This window comes from Tiliqua scincoides, chromosome 3 (genome assembly GCF_035046505.1).
Source record: "Tiliqua scincoides isolate rTilSci1 chromosome 3, rTilSci1.hap2, whole genome shotgun sequence".
NCBI classification, from domain to species: Eukaryota; Metazoa; Chordata; class Lepidosauria; order Squamata; family Scincidae; genus Tiliqua; species Tiliqua scincoides.
This window is the reverse complement of record NC_089823.1, coordinates 210,154,026-210,174,948: the sequence shown is the minus strand read 5'-3', so window position 1 is coordinate 210,174,948 and position 20,923 is coordinate 210,154,026. Positions and strand designations below refer to the sequence as shown.

The 20,923-nt window shown below is 43.2% G+C and overlaps 1 protein-coding gene across 2 annotated transcripts in view; it reads left to right on the top strand.

Annotated features, from left to right (window-relative positions):
* Positions 1-20,923, top strand: part of PCOLCE2 (procollagen C-endopeptidase enhancer 2) — an 83,057-nt gene that overhangs the window by 59,333 nt on the left and 2,801 nt on the right. For both annotated transcript variants that reach the window (XM_066618925.1, XM_066618924.1), the window contains exons 3-7: positions 373-628; positions 1,678-1,802; positions 9,458-9,594; positions 17,447-17,601; positions 18,723-18,806. In XM_066618925.1, the coding sequence (XP_066475022.1) occupies positions 373-628; positions 1,678-1,802; positions 9,458-9,594; positions 17,447-17,601; positions 18,723-18,806 (757 nt within the window). The remainder of the gene's footprint in view (positions 1-372; positions 629-1,677; positions 1,803-9,457; positions 9,595-17,446; positions 17,602-18,722; positions 18,807-20,923) is intronic.

Genomic DNA, 20,923 nt, shown 5'->3' with positions numbered 1-20,923 from the left:
TGCAGCATTGATGATTTTTTATCAGACAAATGCAATGCCTGTTTGGGTAAGCATCTGACATGAGTCAAAGTTATTAACCTTAGGAAGTGATATTGTTAAGGTGAATAGCATGACTGCATAGATTTGAAGGGGGTGAGAGCAGATTTTCAACATGTAAACAGAAGGAAAAGACAAAGGAGGTTGAGAAAGACTAAGTACCATAATTTGTAACAGATAGAAATGTCTGTTACATATATATTACGTAACATAATTACATAATATAATTATATTATGTTATATATAAAATGTATATGATCAGTAGCATTTAAACTCTAATCTAGGGCAAATTATAATTTACGAACCATTAAGCTCCAGTGTCCTTTTTCTCTACAGGTCCCTGAAGGAAAAGTGGTTGTTCTTGCCTTCAGATTCATAGACTTGGAAAGTGATAACTTATGCCGATATGACTTTGTGGATGTGTACAATGGTCATGTGAATGGACAGCGCCTTGGAAGGTTCTGTGGCACTTTCAAACCTGGTGCTCTGGTGGCCAATGGCAATAAAATGTTGGTGCAAATGATTTCGGATGCCAATACAGCAGGAAATGGCTTTGTTGCCAAGTTTTCTGCAGCAGAACCACATGAAAGAGGTATTTTGTAAGTTCTTCAAATCTTCCTTAATGATAGCTACACTGAGATGTATCTTTTCTTGTAAGAATCTATGGCTAATGGATATATATTTTACCATGTTCAGTCGTGCAGCATGTGGACAGGCACCCCTGTCGCCAAGCTAAGCTGGATGTTATGTGAAGCCTCCAAAGGCAAGGGGAGCTGTGGCGAAAACATGCAACTTCCAGTTTCCCAGGAAACTGGAAGTCCCGTGTTTTTGGCTAAAACAGCCAATCTGAGCCTCATAGAGGCAGTGCGCAGATGTGTGCTGCCTCTTCGAAGCTCAGAAAAGCCTCCGGAAGCAAGGACAGGACGGCTCCCCTTGGCTTTGGAGAATGGAGGGGTGAACAGGGATCTATTGCAAATGCGGGCTGTCACTGATCAAAACATCGCTAAGTGACACTCACCTGTATAACAAATTTGAAAGACTGTCTGAGTTTCCAACTATCCTCATGCCAAAATGTAAACAATCATTATATGTGATCATATTATAATATATATTTCAGTTGCAGAGAATTTTCTAAAATGTCTTTTATGTCACAGAGCAGTGATGTACAGAGGGCATAAGTCTTACCGCTGGGCAAGTGCCTGTGCTAGCCCAGCGCTGGCCAGTGCTGGGCTAGCACCGGGCAGGCACCTGACCTCCACCGCTCGGCGGTTGCACGGACCGCCAAGCTGTGGTAAGGTAAGCAGGGGTGGGGGGAGGCATGGAGGAGGTGTTCTGGGAGGCTGGGAGAGGGTGTGGAGGAGGCTTGCTGGGGGAGGGAGAGGGAACAGAGGGAGGCAGGTCTGGTGGAGTGGAGCTCCACCAGATCCAGAGCATTCGGAAAGGGCTCAGCGCCCTACACTAACACTCTTTCCTCACCACCGACCTTTTGGTGCTGCCCGCAGCTGCCATGGGTGTGCTGGATGTGGCAGTAGCGGTTTTCGGTGCCGCTACAGCTGCGTGCCATGGGAGCGCAAGATTGGGCTGCCCAACTCCAAAGAATTGTGGGTTTTTTTGGCCTATCATAATGTTGTGCATTCTTAGGAGATCAATACTGTGGAGGACAACTAGTTAAGTCTTCAGGATCCTTTAAAACCCCTAATTGGCCTGATCGAGATTATCCGGCAGGAGTTACCTGTTCATGGCATATTATAGCCCCAAAGAATCAGGTAAGCTGCGTTAAAATAAATGATATCAACCTTCATCCATTTTTCCTCCTGTCTACAAAAGCCCACCCTCATTATTATCTATCTTCGAAGTCTGACTCTAGTTCATTCCATTGAGGTTTTGATCACCCGTCTGCCCTCCAAACGCTGTTTAACAACTGCCTGCAATTGCTTCCAACTCACATTAAGGGCAAAATGCTTCTGATGTGACCCGTTACCGAGCCTGCAAGGAAGAGGGGGACTACATCTCACCTCGCTTAGACTTTGAAAATGGATGCTTAAAAGAAAGTCCTGTCCCCTAGTTGAAAAGTCTGTTCCTTGATTAGCTGGGCATTATACCAAGTTTTCTAGGTAGCAGTAGAAATAGTAGCGACAGCAGGATTTGAGTTTCATGGAAGGCTTGAGGAGAATATGTTTTCTTTGGCTATTACATCCACAGGTCCACTGTGTAATAAAATGCTCATCCGCATATAGTGGGTTTATTTTTAGTGTTGAAAATTGTTCTGTTAATTGTCCAGCTTTTAATAAATCTTATTTCTGTTTTAAAATGTGTTTTTGTGATACAAAAAGTGTAGCTAGAATAAAATTGGGGTATGTTTTCTGATTTCTAAATATAACTAATGAACAAATTACCTGTTCTCTTCTATGTTCGGGTGTAGATTCTTCTTATTTATCTGATGCACTGATGCATCCTCACCTCATACACTTCCTTCTGTGTTTGTTTACCCCTTTTCTCTGTTTTCTTTGTATCCTCAGTAAAGTCTAGTTTTCATAAACATTATGTTCTTTCTGTTTTAGTTCAGGTTTGTTGTTGAGCTGTTGGCAACCTTCAGTCTCGAAAGACTATGGTATCACCATAGTATTTAATGAAAAGAAAGAATAAATGAGATTTAGAATATCCGAACCATTTCTGAGCTCCAACTTTCTAAACTTTAATTTCATCAAATTTACAAGTTAATATATTTTCCATGTCAGGATATTAATGGTGTTTTTCCCATTCAAGCGCATTAACTATACTCTGCTCCACGTTCTTAAACCAAGTGGAAGCATTTGTTCTGCTTAGTAATGTCTAACTATTGCCAAATTCATTCAGTTTCCTTTGCTCTTCCCATCCTGAGATTTAATTTTATAATCTACTTGAACTTTCTAGTAGGATTTTAGTAATAAGCATGTTGCCATTTCATTTCTTGGAACTGACCTATTTTGCCAAGTTTCACACCCTGTGTTTCACACCCTTTCATACCAGTTCTACTAACACTTCGTTTCATGTTTTGTTGGGCTACTCAAAGCTTTGCTCTGTCTTTTTGTTGTTGCCCAGGTTTCTGCTCCATAAACTATATTATGGCAGGAGACACATAGTGATTGAATACCTTTATCTTCAAACGTATTTGGTAGGTTGGTTGCTTTTCATATCTACATTTAGCTTTCTGAAACCTTTTCCATGCCACTTCTGAGTTGCCTTTTAATCTGCTTCTCGTGACCATAATCCTCAAAATGAAAGAGCTGTCCAAGATAAATATAGTCTCCTGAGCCTTCATTTTTTTTTGCCTCCTGCATTGATCAAGATAACATTTTCTTGAACTTGACACTGTACATCAGCTTAGTCTTTTACTGTATTCATCTTTAATCCACATTCCTTACTTGCTTTGTACAGATCATTTAACAATCCGCTGGATTAATTATTTTACTAAACAGAATAAACTGCAAAGTACTTTGATTGCTCTCATTTATTCCCACACGTACCTGAATTCTCTTTCCAACAGTCATCTCATCAATCTGTTCTTCTCTTGGGTTCTTATTCTTTAGACTATCCTTTATAAATTATTTTAAAACATCTTAGCTTATACCTATTTTCAGTATGTTCCAGTAATGCTTTTTATAGTGGCATAGAGCTACCAATGAATCATGTCCCAATCCAGCACAAATTCCTGTGCAGTGGGGCCAGCACAGGCTGCACTGCATTGTATGGAGGAATTATGCAGGCTGGAGGTCTCCTCGAGGTAAGGGGTGTCATGGTGTTGGGCAAGTGGCCTTTTCCTTTAAGAGAGATTCTGTTTGCTAAGTAGAAGGACACCTGAGGTTATTCAGGTGTGGTTAATTTGTTCAGGTGGGGCCTTGGTATCCACTCAGGATCTGTCCTTGGACCTCTCACTGATACTGAAAATTGTGGATAATCAAACCCACAATTTTCCGCACCTTTCTCCCACCAAAGGGAACTGGAGCTGTGCTCCAGTCCCCTCTGGAGGGCTTTCTGAAGCCTGCAGAAACAACACACATCTGCCCGCTGCCTTTGCAGGCTTCAGAATGGCCCGTAGAAGCAAAAAACACCATTTCCAGTTGCTCGAGGGCCTCAGAATGCCTTATATGGAGAAAAAGTCACTTCCGGTTTCCCGAGGGAAACCGGAAGTGGCGTTTTTCCACCCCTATGGGCCATTCTGAAGCCTGCAGACTGTTCAGCAGGTGGATGCATGTTGCCTTTGCGGGCTTCAGAAAGCCCTGCAGATGGGAGGATTCAGGTGGAGTTCAGGTGGGTTCACGTGGGGAGGAGTCTAGCTCAGTATCGGTCCGGGGGACCTACGTTGAGCCAGATCTGTAGATGAAAATTCAGCGGATAAACAGGCTCCACCTGTAATCTGGCGTATAAAACCTGGGTGTGGGTTCACAGAGGGTACAAGGAAGTTTGGATTATCACTCTATGCTGAAGCATGTTAGAAGGCAGCTTATAGAGCAGGGGTCTCCAAACTTTTTGGCCAGAGGGCCGCATCAAATATCTGGTGTGGTGTGGAGAGCCGGAAAAGAAATTTAAATATAAAATTTAAATAAATAAATTAGAGATGGAACATAGATGAGTGAATAAATGAATGAATGGGCTCATTCATTCAACCTCTCTGGCCCTCAGAACACCCTCCAGACACAATCAGAGCACAGTTCTGGTCACATTCAGTTGAGTGGGCCAGAGGCTTTCAGGGGACAAGAGGTTGGCCACGGGCCGGAAAGAGGCTTGCTGCGGGCTGCATCTGGCCCCCGGGCCAGGGTTTGGAGACCCCTGTTATAGCGTATAGCTGCTGACTGTTTTGCAATATGGTAAATCAGTAATCTTACTATCCTGTTAGATAAGTTAGCCAGCTTGTTTTCAAGTGCTACTGTAAATGCATGATACTAATGTTTATGGAGCAATAAGGTCTCCCATAAGAACTAACCTTTGCTTGTAATAAAGTTCTTCTATTTTGAAGATTAAGTGCAATCCATTTTATTGACCAAGGGAATGTATTCCAAAAGAACCTGGGTGCTTTTGGTATTATAAGCGGACCACATTATCCTCAAGAGTTGGGTGGATTAGGCTGGTGAAAGAGGGTGCGGATTGTATCCTGCCAAGGTTTGGAATTTTTCCTAATTGCCCCAGATTCTTTGGGTGATAATCATGACAAAAGGGGTATTTGTCCCCTTGCCCTGGGAAAGCACCAGCCCGCACAACTGGTCTACTTGGACCTGCACAAGCTACATAGCTGGCAAAGTCCACATGCACCTGTGGCAGCAGATTGGGCCCAGGAAACCGAAGATGTGGCACATGCCACTGCTGCCAAGCCTGTCCCCTCCTGGGGCCGATCTGCTCACCTACACCCCTGTCGCCACCCTGTTACACACCCTTCTCACACTTCCCCCACCCCAGTGCCTCATGGCAAAGAACTTATCGTCTTGGGCACATGCTGCTTCTTCTGCCAGCACACACAGGCCGATGCACATAGACTGCTGTGGGCCTTTGAGCAAACATGGGCAATCGCTATGTGAAGTGCTTTATGGCACTTTTGTGGTGGCAAGCACCAATGCAGTGCGTGCTGTAGCAGCGCACAGACCAGTCAGGATTGTGCCATCATGGTCTTTTGTTAGCAAACCAACCACTTTCATTGTATTTTATTTCATCTGGATAACATCAAACTGTGGGGAATATTTGATTATCAGATTTGTTTCTGCTTGGTTCAGTTTTGTGCACTTCCATTACAGACAATGGGGGATGACGACTTTTTATTCTTAGCATAACATAAGCATAAGCTTCTGTCTAGGCATTGCAACCCTTGTTTCCACGTAATTGATAGTTTTAGCACAGGGGATGGCCGCAGTCATGTTCACTTCTAAAAAAATGAGGAGAGATTACAATGCAGCACTGGAGATGGGGAATGTACAAAATTCAATGAATGAAAAAAAGATAAAAGGTCTTGCAGTGGTGTAGCACTTCTGTGTGGGGTAATCTGTAGAACTTTTCACTATTTTTTATTTTCTTTTAAAGGACAGCATGAGCTCACCCATTCCGAAGAGGGAACAGAATGCATACAAAATGACATCAGTGAGAGGAAAAGGGGTTGTGCCATTTACACAATCACATTCTACACACCAGTGATTACCATAATTGGCATTCTAGCTGAAAAAAGAATCTTATTTTTCCTGTAACAATACGTTTCTCTGTAACAGAAATACAAGATTAAGGGTCCAATTCTATCCAATTTTCCAGTGCCACTGCAGCCATGCCAATGGGACGTGTGCTGCATCTCGTAGTGGGGAGGCAGTCATAGAGGCCTCCTCAAGGTAAGGAAATGTTTGTTCCCTTACTTCACAACTGCATTGCGGCTGCACAGGTGCTGAAAAGTTGAATAGGATTGTGCCCTAAGGCTGCAGTCCTATATGCACTTTCCTGGGAGTAAGCCCCATTGAATACTATGGTACTTTCTTCTGAGTAGACATGTATAGGATTGCTGTGTAAGCAAAGGGGCCTGAACCTATACAATAGCTGAGAAACAACTGTACAATTAACTTGCAAAACGTCACAAAATCAGGAATTCTTCATTCCCTATCACAAAGATTATATATTGAAGACAAGCCCTGCTTTTGCCTGGTTAGGGCCAGCCATTGTATTATATAGTTTATGCTGACCTACCTCAATTCTATTTTAGTTTTTTTCTGTTTCATCTTTAAGCATGGTTTCAAAATTCCAAGTTGTTTTGATGCAAGGTAAAATAGTGATAGTAATGCCAGATAGTCAAGGAACGGTACAAAAATGTTGCAACTGAAATTATGATAAACTTTTTAAAAAATCCAATTAAATGGGGGAGGGGGGAATACTGCTAAAGTTCCACACAGTATGGACAATACAGTTGGAAGTTCACTGCTCACAACATAGGATGTTCTCAAGAATGGTTTTCGTTATCTCACTTTTTCCATCAATAGACAGGCGCTCACTACAACTGCTCATTCATTCTTTCATTTTATCATAACAGCCTAATCTAACAAGCTTTCTAGTACAGATGCAGCCATGCCAATGGGAGTGTATGCTGCATTCTGGGGGAGGGCAGTCACAGAAGCCTCCTCAAGGTAAGGAAGCATTTGTTCCCTTATCTCAGAACTGCATTGTGGCTGCATCGGTGCTGGAAAATAGGTTAGAACTGTCAGTGTAGTCCTGTGGATATATATCAGCAACTGTCTTCCAGGCAGCTTGTTCAACAAAAGTCCCATGAACCTCATTTAAGAGAAGTTGTAATTCTGTTCATGGTGTTCAGTTCTGTTCCTAAACAAATTGCATGGGATGATACTGTCAGGGTTCCCAACATATCAGGGCAGGGATCCCAGAGGGCAGAGTCCAGCAGCCAGGACTCCATACTGGGTCAGTGAATACCAGGAGTGGGGCCAAAGATGCCTAAGCGTAGGCAGCTGCCTTTATCAACCCTCAGGCAGGAAGGGGAAGGGCAAGAGGAAGCAGGAAGTCACATAAGAGGTAGGAGGCCCATGATTGCAGGCAGAGCAGAATGAGACACTGGTAGACTGGTAGGGGGGGCAAACAGGGGAAATGCCCTGAGCACCGACCCTCCAGGGGCACCTCTTGGACCCTCGCTCCCGCTCCCCCAGGAGGAGCGCCCAGGAGCGCTGCAGAGAGGCAGCTTGCTGCCTCTCCATCAGCGCCACTGCACCAACTGAGACGCCCCCCTCCCCTCCTCCTTTATAGGAGGATAGGAGACAGGAACCCTAGAGAGGCACAGACGCTCTAGAGTGCCCATCTCGTCTTCTCCTATAAAGGAGGGGGGGCAGCCCAGTCGGCGCTGAGACGCTGCCTCCCAGGAGTACTCCTGGGCGCCCTACTCCACCTCTTAGGGTGTCCCTCAGAGGCGGAGCAGAAGCGGCGCACACCTCCTCTGATTTCAGAGGAGATGCGTACCACTTCCTGGGCTCCAGCAGAGCCTCATGGAGGTCTCCTTTGGAGCGGTGTGGGGCTGCTGGAAGCCCACCTGTCTGGGGTGCTGCTTCCAGCAGCCCCAGACCGTTCCAGAGGAGACCTCTGTGCCACTTACAAGCAGCGCGGAATGCTCCGCCGGGGCGCCCTTCCTCTGCCACTGAGAGCGTCCCTCAGAGGTGGAGGGGAAGCGGCATGCAACCCCTCCGTTCGAAGGAGGTGCGCGCCACTTCCGAGGCCCACAGGGAGCCTTCCGCGCTGCTTACAAGCGGCGTGGAGGTCTCCACTGCAGTGGTCTGGGGCTGCTGGAAGCAGCCCCAGACCACTGCCATGGAGACCCCCGAAGCGCTCCGTGGGGGCCTCGGCTGCCTCCTCCATTCCCCCTTGTTTTGAATGGAGGAGGCAGCTGTGTGGAAATAATTGCGGTGACGTTGACGTCACCACAATTACTTCCGGGTCAGGTGTGGATGGGTGGAATACTGGGGGTTGCTGAGCAAGTCTGTGGCCTCTTGCTGGGGCATGCCTGTCTCAAACCCCTACAGATACATTCTGAAATATTATTCTCATATTTACATCCACAAAAGTAACTGAATATAATTCCAAAACCCTTCCAGTAATTGCAAAACATGTCATCTGAACTGGTTTTGCAGAAAAGTTGCTACAATCATACATTCATTTCGCTTTGCCTCCTGCTTTCAGTTCACATACTATGGAACTTTTCTTTTTATATTTTACTAGTACTTTAACTTTTGTAAAAGTATATTGAGATAGCCCACCACAATCTGAAGCTTTGCTGGTGGCAACTAAGGGTAAAGTCTTTACTGTGGTGGCACCAGAACCATGGAATTCTTTCCCAGCATTATGAACTGAACCTTCCTCTGCTGGCCCTCTGGAGTGACCTAAAATTTTTTTTATTCAGCTCTTAAATTATAACACTACTGTACTGTTAAATTATTTTTGTTGCATTATGTTATCTATTATTTAATTTTTCTATTTTTTATCTTCATTGAATTGTATTTTACTGTTAGCTGCATTGCGGCCTTTACTGTAAAAGGAAAGTGAGGTTAAAATGTTTTAAAATAAATAAAATATATGCTGTTTTTTGTTTTCTTTACACACTTTTTACCTGCTTCTTATTGCTACAAAACTGAAATACTGCAAATAGTAATTAAGAATTTGATCCTATCTAATGTTGCATTCTCCCTAGCATGTATCCATTCATTTATGCATTCTTTCAAACACAGTACCTGTGTTTAAATGCACTGCACTGTACAAACTGTTTCAGGATCAGCTGTTTGAGAGAAGTAAAGTGGCCTTTGACAACTTTTGTGGTTTACATTTGTCATTAAAAAAAATTCGGCTATGAAATGTCTTCATTCCAAAGAGTGGTTAATATGGAACATTAACTATGAAATGTTTTAATTTCTATGTTTACCTGCAGCTAATTGAATTAAAGTTTGAAAAATTTGATGTGGAGAGAGATAACTACTGCAGATATGACTACGTTGCTGTGTTTAATGGTGGAGAGATGAATGATGCTAAAAGAATTGGGAAGTACTGTGGAGACAGTCCACCAGCGTAAGTAACCATGATTTTCATTTAACTGTCCTCACACCTTTTGAAAAGAAGAAACTGCTGCAAAAACTCAATTGTCGCTGCAATGCCAATTTATTCATTCTCTCAATCCCAGTGCAATCCTATGCACACTTTCCTAGGAGTAAGCTCCATTGAATACAGTGGGATTTACTTCTGAGTAAACCTCAGGATTGCACTGATATGCACAGTAGAATCCTATTCTTGTGCTGTGCTGTCGTGAGCTGTCATAAAAGCGCCACAAAGCACTCAAAGACGACTCACAAGCAAGCAGCGCTGGTGCCAGCCAATACTGCGTTCAGAATGTGGGCCACTGGTGTGGACAGGTAAGGCACTGAGGAGCACAGCACCCAGGAGAGGGTGGTAGGAGGGCATTCAGGGGGTGGGGAGAGGGTGTTTTGGGGTAGGGGAGGGCATAACAGGGGAGGGACAAACCTGGGAGGGGGGCTGGAATAGCAGAAGCCTCCTCTGCCATAGCCTAACCTTTGTTCTGGGCCTCCCAGTGCAGCTGGCACAGACCCAAGTAGCCCCATAGGGCAGACTGGGGCATTTCTCTTACCCCAAGGAGACCTTTAGCCACTTCCTAACCACTGGATACAGTGCAGGTCACGCAGCCTGGCTGTGTCAGCACAGGATAGGATTAGGCTGCCTGTTATCTTTCAGTCTTTTAAAACTGGTTGCCATTGGGTCCAGTCCAGTTCTATCCAACTTTCCAGCACTAATGGATGTTCTGATTCTGTGATATCAAGGCAGTCATTGAGATCTCCTCTAGGTAAGGGAATGTTTGTTCCTTTATCTCAGGGCAGCACTGTGGCTGCATCGGCCCTGAGCCTGATATTTTACTGTAGCTGCAAAACTAGTGCTATTTATCTCTGTTTATGCTATATTGGAGCTGTGCTAGATGCATTCCCTAATTGCTGTGCTCCAGGCTACAGCCCATCACAGATGCTAGAGAGATAGGAAGGAGACAAACATGGTATAAGAGGTGAGCTTGAGTGGAAAAAAGGTAAAAGGAAAATCATCAAGGATCAGCAAGTAGTCAAGGTTTAAATGTAGGCCTGCAATATTTAGTGAATTGGAATGGGAAGATAGTTTCATGTCCCAAAAGAGCACACAGTCTAATAGAAAACACAAAGGAGATACCAGACAAAGAAGGAATACTAAGCTGGGATGAATAAAGGCAGTTTTACCTTCTCCTTTACAACTTTACAAAACTTGTAATTATTAATCTACATTACATCTAAAAAGTTCAACCTTTGTCTCTAAATGTAAATGCCATTTATAATTATATTATACCAAACACTGTAACCAAGAGTGAAAAACCTTAACAGTACAACCATCTTGCCTCCTTCAGAAAATTCAATTTCAGGCTTACTGAAGCCTCTAAAAATACCACTCTAAGGAGGAGCTGTTTTGCTTATAGTGAAATACATTCAGCCTGAGACACAAGACAACCCACAGCAGTGTAATTATATAACCCGTCCAGAGAGGTGGCTTTAGCGGTATTCAATTTTAAGTGTATCCATCTGAGCTGTATTTTAATTGCACATTGATAAAACTTTTTCAGGAGGTAACCTTGTTGATTCTTGTTTAAAATAAATACATTTTTTAACAAAAGAAGAAATCAAATCAAATCTCATGAGAAGAAGCTCTTGAATGGTCAGTTGTTAAACTCCCAAAAAGTAAAATTTGCTTTATAAATTAAAAAATTTCATTGATATGTTGAACAGGAACACAGTATTCTAATTATACTGTTCTAATACAATGTTACACAGAAGAGCCAGAAAGGCATACTGTTGTATGATGGAAAGATAGCCTCTTAAAAGCACCTAAATGAGTAATGTTAATCTGTTAAATGTATTTTAAAGTCATCATTGCAAAACCACTTTAACTATTTATAAAATTTTAAAAACACTGCCAAAATCTATTCCTCTGCATTTTAAGATGACTAATATAAAATAGTTTGGAATACTGTATGCAGTTCTGTCCCAAAAAGGATATCATAGAGCTGGAAAAAGTACAAATAAGGACAACCTCAGAGTGATCCAAGAATTCAACACCTTGTATGAGGAAAGACAAAAGCATATGAAGCTATTTTGTTTAGAAAAACAGTAATTAAGAGGAATACTTAAAAGGATATACAAAACGATGAATGGTGTAAAGAAAGTAGAGAGAGATGTTTCTTCCTTTCTCATAATACTGGAAGCTGGGATCACCCTATGAAGTGAACAGGTAGTAGATTTAAGACAGACAAAACAGTAACTAAAGGCTGCAATGCTATACCCACTTACTTGGGAATAAGTCCCATTGAACTCTGTGGAGCTTCTAAAAAGACACGCATAGGAATGTGCTAAATGGCTCCTAACATAGATGACTTTAAAAGGGGGCTAAACAAATTCATAGAGGATAGGTTGATCAACATGCAGCTAAATGGAACCTCCATGTTCAAGGAGGATATGCCTCGGAACATCAGTCACTGAGGGTCAAATAATGAGTAAGGACCCAACTTTGACCCTGTGCTCATTTATTGGACCATTTTGGAAACAGAATACTGAACTATATGGTCCTGGTCTGACTCAACAGGACTCTTATGTTCTTTAAAAAAAAATTCCTAAAAGCAACTGTCTTTGATAGGAGATATTGTTCAGCGTCATACATCACTGAAACAGAAATTAATTCAAGAGACAATAATTTCATAAAGATAATCAGTGGAAGGCTTTCAATGGAAGCCTTTTTAAGAACTAAGAAAAGCATGTGGGGTAAGGCAAGTGTGAGAAAAAGCATGGCACAGAGAAAGTACTAAAGATCATTTCACCCTACTGGTACGTATGTTGCTACATTATGCACTCCCCTGGGAACCCAACAGCAGATGGAATCTGTTACCAGCAGTGCTTTTTAAAACACATGTAACATGAGCACACAGGGAGAAAAACTGTGTGCAGGGATCCTATGTGGACAATGGCACAGCTCAGTAATTTGAAAGGGAAAGGACAAAGGCAAGGTGCAAAGAAAGTATTTATTCTAGTGATTCAAAAAGGGAACATTCAAAACTGGCATAAGTGATCTTGCAGCCTAATCCTATCCAACTTTCTAGCATTGATGAAGCCACACCAACAGGGTGCGCACTGCATCCTGTGGTTTTGGTGGGCAGTTACAGAGGCCTCATCAAGGTAATGGAAGTTTTGTTACTTTAGGGCTGCGTTGTGGCTGCACTGATGCTGGGAAGCTGAACAGGATTGGACCCTTACTTTAGTCATGCCTTCAGCAAGGAAAGCTATATTCACAGAGCCCAATGTGAAGACTGGTAGAGAGAGGAGGGGGGAAAAACGGAGGAGAAGAGTGAAACTCTTTAGAACGGGTGTCAAACTCATTTCAAATAATGGACCGAATAACATTCATGGTGCCTGCTGATAGCTGGAAATGACACTAAGCTGGAAGTGATGTCATTAAGCAGATGATGGCCAGAAATAAGCACTTTGTTTTCATATAGAAACTCATTAGCTGCAAATGACAGAAGAGCAAATATGCACATCTTGATCATACTTTCAAGAGAGCCAACTATGACACAGATTGCCCTTTCAACAGCACCACTTCTGCCATAGCATCACTTCACAGCTCAGTAGATGAGAAGTGGTCTGCAAAGTGACACTTCAGCAGAAGTGGCACTGCTGAAAGGGTGGTCTGCATGATAATTGGGCTCTCCCAGCAGCATCTCCATCTCTCAACTCTTTTGGTCTGCTCCTTACCCTGTAGCATACCTTGCCTTCCGAGGCTGCCTTCTGTCTCTCTTTCCCAGAGCCTCAGCAAAAGTGGTACTGCTGAAAGGGTGGTGTTAGGTCATCTCAGTTATCATGGGGGCCAGATGGGTTTCCCAGAGGAACCTGGGGGAATGAGACAAAGGTTTTGGATGGAGGGAAGGGGAGGAAAGTGAAGAAGGTTGGGAAGATTAGTGGGGAAGAGAGGTGAATGATTCTTAAGGTTCAGATCACGGCAAAAAACAGTGGCTGTGTAGCAGCTATTTGTAGTCTGAAAAAGGACTACAGGCAATCGTTGAACCTAGAGGCAGACTGTGAAATTGCCCACTTACAGTGGGGGAGCTAGCCTCTCCCACTGAATAAAAACTTGTAATTAACATCTCAGGTCTCCAGAGGGGAAGCTATTCTGTAGGACTTTCCAACTTGTGGAGACCTTGAGACTGAGTACAGGAATTTGTTTGAAGAAAGGCGACTTGGGGCTTGCGCCGGCCCAGCAGAATCGCAAATGTGCCATAAGGCAGGTTTGCACCTCCTTGAAAGTCAACTGGGCTGGTGTAGAGATGAGCGCTGACGCCAACCTGCAAGGAGAGGCTTGTGTCGGCCGATTTTGGCTGTTGCAAGGGTCTGGGGAGGGTGGGGAGGAGGCGTAAGGGTGGCATTCCAGGGCAGGGGGAGGGCAGGGGGAGGGTGGCAGGTGGAGTGGGGTGCAGGCGGTGGGGCTGGGACCTAGCAGATATGCCGGATCTTAGCCCCCATTCCTGAGCAGAGATCCTTCTTTTGCTTAAAACTTATTTTTTCCAAAATCAGGAGTTGCAGTGGCTATGGGGCAAGACAGCCAAGACCTGGCAAAACTCCTGAGTAAAACAAGTTTCACAGAAAGAGGGCGATAAAGCATGCTCTGACATGCAGTCAGGAAGTGGCTGCAGTCACAACATGCAATTTTGCTATCTAACAGGATTTGATGCTGGTGACCTCCATTTGAATTTTGGAGCTGTGAAGACTCAGTTTCAATCAGGAACATGTACCGAGCAGCCTGATCAGTTGATTAAATGGGGGTGGTGGTGCTGGTGGTGATTAACCAGTTCATCAAAAGTGTGGCTTTCCTGACCTATGGATCTGAGGCATCTTGCCAACTGTCCAACAAACCACATTACTAATGTGGCCAACCTTTCAATGGTAGGACTCCTGGACCTTTAAAAATCAAAGCAGGAATTTCAGCAGGTGCAGCTTGTCATCTCACAGATAACAGGCTGCACCTGCTGAAATTCTTGCCTCTACACAACTGTTAAAGGTTCAGGAGCCCTGAAGCTGAAAGGTTGGCCACCCCTGGTATAGTGGCTTGTTTTTTGAACACCTTAATAGACATTGACAAGGTAACCACACATTCATCTTTGTGGTGCTACAAACACAGCACCAGCACTGTACAGCAGCAACACTGTAGGAGGACTCTCATACGTTCTGGTGACAGTGGGAAGCAATGGCAGCAGTACACGCTTCCTGTCTTGGGTTGGCAGGGCATGAGTCTGGGCTTTGGCATGGGCCCTGGACCAGGCTTATTTTCACTCACCAGCATATTTTCTTGTCTGTAACTTGCAGCTAAAGAGTTCCTAGGTGAGAACTAAGTGCTTATTTTTGGTCATCACCTGCTTAATGACGTCTTTTCCGGTTTAATGACAAGACTTCAACAAGCACTGTGAATGCTCACTTCAGCCCTCTGGATGGAACAAGGGTGCATTTTGAAGTTCTGTATAGGGCCTGGTGGAGGACCCAACATGAGCCCTCTCATTTGCCGCTGCTAGTACTAGTTTAATGTGGGTGAGAAAGGGAAGAGTGGAACATCACCAGCAAAAAAACTCCACAGTCAGGGAATTAGAGGACAGGTCCTCTCATGGATTGAGAACTGGTTGGAGGCCAGGAAGCAGAGAGTGGGTGTCAATGGGCAATTTGCACAATGGAGAGAGGTGAAAAGCGGTGTGCCCCAAGGATCTGTCCTGGGACCGGTGCTTTTCAACCTCTTCATAAATGACCTGGAGACAGGGTTGAGCAGTGAAGTGGCTAAGTTTGCAGACAACACCAAACTTTTCCGAGTGGTAAAGACCAGAAGTGATTGTGAGGAGCTCCAGAAGGATCTCTCCAGACTAGCAGAATGGGCAGCAAAATGGCAGATGCGCTTCAATGTCAGTAAGTGTAAAGTCATGCACATTGGGGCAAAAAATCAAAACTTTAGATATGGGCTGATGGGTTCTGCGCTGTCTGTGACAGATCAGGAGAGAGATCTTGGGGTGGTGGTGGACAGGTCGATGAAAGTGTCGACCCAATGTGCGGCGGCAGTGAAGAAGGCCAATTCTATGCTTGGGATCATTAGGAAGGGTATTGAGAACAAAACGGCTAGTATTATAATGCCGTTGTACAAATCGATGGTAAGGCCACACCTGGAGTATTGTGTCCAGTTCTGGTCGCCACATCTCAAAAAAGACATAGTGGAAATGGAAAAGGTGCAAAAGAGAGTGACTAAGATGATTACGGGGCTGGGGCACCTTCCTTATGAGGAAAGGCTACAGCGTTTGGGCCTCTTCAGCCTAGAAAAGAGACGCTTGAGGGGGGACATGATTGAGACATACAAAATTATGCAGGGGATGGACAGAGTGGATAGGGAGATGCTCTTTACACTCTCACTTAATACCAGAACCAGGGGACATCCACTAAAATTGAGTGTTGGGCGGGTTAGGACAGACAAAAGAAAATATTTCTTTACTCAGCGCGTGGTCAGTCTGTGGAACTCCTTGCCACAGGATGTGGTGCTGGCGTCTAGCCTAGGCGCCTTTAAAAGGGGATTGGACGAGTTTCTGGAGGAAAAATGCATTATGGGGTACAAGCAATGATGTGTATGCGCAACCTCCTGATTTTAGAAATGGGTTATGTCAGAATGCCAGATGCAAGGGAGGGCACCAGGATGAGGTCTCTTGTTATCTGGTGTGCTCCCTGGGGCATTTGGTGGGCCGCTGTGAGATACAGGAAGCTAGACTAGATGGGCCTATGGCCTGATCCAGTGTGGCTGTTCTTATGTTCTTATGTTCTTATTATGAGCCAAGTTCCTTGGGAGCCTGGGCCTAGTTAGGAATGGGTAGGCGCGTGTGTATTTTCCCAAAAATTTCTTGATTAAAATAGAAATTATGCTGATGTGTTTTTATTCCAAGGGTGCATTTTAATAAATTGTAATTATAAATTAGCTTTAAAAATGCACTAGGTAGATGATATAGTGTTAGGAAATGCAGCCACATCTTTTCTAACTGGAAAAGTAATCTATTGTAATTTCTGGAAAATAGCTTATGTGGTGTTTTGTGTTTTTGGTGTTAAAATATCCAAATAAAAAGGTGGTATTTTGTGTTTTTATGCATTTTTAACAAAAACAAACACCTCTAGGAATGGGCAGTGGAGATTCCAATATGTGAAGTTCATTTCTAAATCCCAGTTGCAACTCTTGCCTTCATCACTAGCTTAAATTTGTAAAGATTAGACCTAATACAGTGGCTTCCTTCTGGATGAAACCTAAAGTCTACTATTAAAGCTAAACATGTACATAAAATATTTCAAACATGAATTTCAGACTCATGTCGTATATACAGTTTCAGACATATACATATGTCGTATAAAGCTAAAAGTGTACATAAAATATTTCCAGTTTTGTGTGTTTAATTTTAGATTAATTGTACACAGATCAGTAAGTGGGCTTGTGAATGTGTTTTTGTGTAATGGTCCATTTTAGATCTACTTGTTTTCTCTTAATATATTTGAATGCGTCTGTTCTCCTGAGAGCCTAAGTAAATATTTGCGTGGAGAAAGATTTCTTCAAGAGTTGTGAAGCTTATTTCATTCTGAAAATACATCCAAGGACATACTTGTTAACAGGAATATTTTATACTCTTTATGAAAACATTTTACATGACAGAAGAAGATCCAGCTTTTCATTAAGTTCAAAATATTACATATGTGGTATGTTTATATACTATGTTGCATTACAAAACTTGTTGGTTGTATACTGTTCAAAACAGTAACACAAATGCTGCATTATTCTCTTTCAGGCCCATTATATCAGAGAGAAATGAATTGCTTGTTCAGTTCTTATCTGATTTAAGTTTAACTGCTGATGGTTTTATTGGCCACTACAAATTCAGACCCAAAAAATTGCCCACAACACCATCACCAACTACTATTACAACTCTCCCTGCCACAACAAGTGAGTATGAAGTCTGTACTCTTAGCCTATGTTGAAGAAAAAAATAGCTTCAAGATAAGCTTTGATAAAATTTCTGACTGTTATAATCTTATTGTAATTAAAATGTTGAAGAAAAATGATTGCCTGGATTAAATAGTAGTAGGACCTTCCAAACTGCATGTGTGGAGTGATTTCATATCAAATTAATCTGGAAGTAGATTTATGAACAAGGGCACCCTGCATAGTCCTACTTGGATAATTACACAGGCCTACAAAATTGAGGGTCAGAAAAGTTTTTCCCAAACTTTATGGTGGTGTGATATGAATTTGGGGTGCCGATTCCAAAAATGGCATCCGTTTTGCCCTATCACGTCTAGTTTTGGAGATACAGTATAGCCACATTAGTGAATGGTTCAAGCAGCTTCCTCATGAGGAAGCCATGGTGTAGGCTTCCCCATGAGGAAGCTGCTTGAACCATTCAGTAAAGAGGCTATGCTGTGTCTCCAAAACTAGACATGATAGGGCAAAACGGATGCCATTTTTGAAATCGGCACCCCAAATATACCCAGGAATTGGTGTCACGTTTAAGGAAGTAAAATGTGTTTTGGCCTTTGTTATTGTACATACATTACCATACACAAAATGGGCATAAAGGTTCAGATGGATGATTGCTCAATAGCCCTGGGAGCTGGGCAATACAAGGGCCATTTCTCACAACAGGCCTGCCACTTCTTTCCTGCAAATCACCACTGTGAGAAAGTGCTGGGCTCACTGTTGCCACAGAAATTTAGGTTTTCAGAGTTGGATCCCAAGAGTATGATCTATACTTCCATGAACTCAAAGCTTGATCACTGCCATGCACTGCATGCCTCTTTCTAGAGGTATTACCGTACGTAGCCTATCTTCTGATAGGTAGAGGCTGCCAAGAACACATTGCACCAGTATTGCTAATAGAATACTGGTTTCTTTGAAGTGCAGTTTGTCTTGACTGCTTTGGATTTTTCCTTTGGGAACATCAGTTCTTTCTGTATCTCAAGATTAAAAAAAACAAAACAACCAGGAAAATTGAAAGTACTTTTAATTGAGTTCTGAAACTCTTAAACTGACTTCACTAACTTTGCCTTCTGGATGTCTTTGGAAAGCTTTGAAGCCTACAGTACCTCTGTGCCAGCAGAAATGCAAACGGAGTGGAACTCTTGAGAGCAATTACTGTTCTAGTAACTTTGGTAAGAACAACAACTTTTTTTCCCCTTTAAACCAGTGACTTGGGGATGTATGTTTGGTTCCAGGGGAGGGTCAGAGTATTTATTTGTAAACTACCATTAGTGCACAAGGAAATCCTTTCAGATGATGCCTCCCTACATCTCTTATACTGCTGTCTGTGACTCAGTTATATTCCTTGGGATTTTTTTTTAAACTGAAGACAGTGAATGTGTGTCAGAAAAAAAAGCAGTTTTCCAGTCTAAACACAAATGACTAAACAGAAGGAGAACTGTTGCTCTATGAAAGTGTAGATTCAGATACTGGCACGTTGTCTTCATGGAAGAGCTTGTATTTCTGTGCACAGTGACAGATTTATGTATATGCTGCTTTACTTCTATAATATCTTATGGAGATGTTCTAAATAATGCAGAAGTTGTTCAGCATCACTCTTCAGACATATTTAAGTGTTTGGATATAAATCCGAAAGGGTAGCATGTGGTATTGTAATGCAGCTTCACAATACAGTTCGTAACTTGGCTATCACCAAAAAGTTTCTCCATATCAGTGCTTCAGCACAAAACTTACTTATGCTGCTGTTCCTCTATACCAAAATCTCATGATACAGCTGCATTTTCTTTTCTTTCCACTGTTACCTTCAAAGTCAATATATCAGCTGTTACCTTTGTAGTTTCTGTGCACTAGATTAGCTTGACCCTTTTTCACAGGATTTCAGCTTTAACATGTGATTTTTTTTGCAAGAACCCTCCATTATGTCCAGAAAATTGTCTCAAGCCAGTATAAAGCAATAAAACCTTCAGAAATCTCAAGAACCCCTTTCTTTGTAGCTCTTTCCTACTACCACTGTTACTGAAAGACAGGAAGATGAGTATGCACTATTACAGTGGTTCTCAAAGTTACCTGGCCAGCAACCCTCCCACTACGCGCCTCAGGAACGCCCCTGAACACAACCAGAAATTGCATTCGTGAAACTGTAAGTGACCCAGATGTCACTTCCACAGGTGTTCCGAAGTCTGTGGAGGCCTCTGGAGGCCATCCCAGGCCCAGCACAATGCGGGGCAGTGTGTGAGGTAGGTTCCATCCCAGAAGTGGCCTCCGGTTGCATCCATTTGGCTCTAATTTGGAACCAAATGGAGACAAGGGCCTCCGTTGAGTGGGCCCAAGTGGTGACCCACTTGGCCTCACATCATGACCCACCAACTGGGTTGTCACCCACAGTTTGAGGAGTGCTGTGCTATTGGCTATATTATATGTTATAACTTCTCAAGTAGTAGCTGTGTTACTCTATTGGAACAAAAAAGAGAGCATTGTAGCACCTTATGGAGAAACAATTTTAGCATAAGCTTTCATAGAAGAAAGATGTATCTGATAAAATAGACTATAGTTCACAAGGTTTATTCTGAAATAAATTTGGCAGTCATCAGTGTGCTACAAGAATCTTTGGGCCCAATCCTATCCAGTTTTCCAGTGCCGGTGCAGCCATGCCTGTGTGCGTGTGCTGAATCATTTGTTCGGGAGGCAGTCCCAGAGACCTCCTCAAGGTAAGGTAGCATTTGTTACCTTAGCTTGGGGCTGCATTGCGGCTGCACCGGTGCTGGAAAGTTGGATAGGAGTGGACCCTTTGTTTTTAAGCTATGACATCATCATGATAACAAAGCAAGCACATGAATGTAGAGAAGGAAACTTATGTTGACAAACATGCCAATATGTCTAAAACATATTGATGCCAGTCTAATACCAGTCAAGCCAAGGTAAACTGGTACAAAATAGCTTACAGTCATTTAACACTTGTCTGTGTAAAAGGCAAGTCTTAGTACAGAGGTTGGCAACTCGTGGGCCGTAGGCCAGATCTGGTCCATCACCCAACATTATGCAGCCCACACGCAGCTCAGCTTGGGTGGTGAAGTGTCTCACCCAATCTGCCACACACTGAATGGGGATTAGCAGAGCTGCCTGACCAGGCTCACAGAGTTCCTGTGCTGCTACTGCCACTGCACACAGGGACTCGCAAGCCTTGGCAAACAGCTCTGCCAGTCCCTGTCATGTGTGCAGCAAATTGGGAAAGTCAACTTTCAAGCAGCCCCTTCTAGGAGCTCAGCAATCCGGAAGTTCAGCCATGATG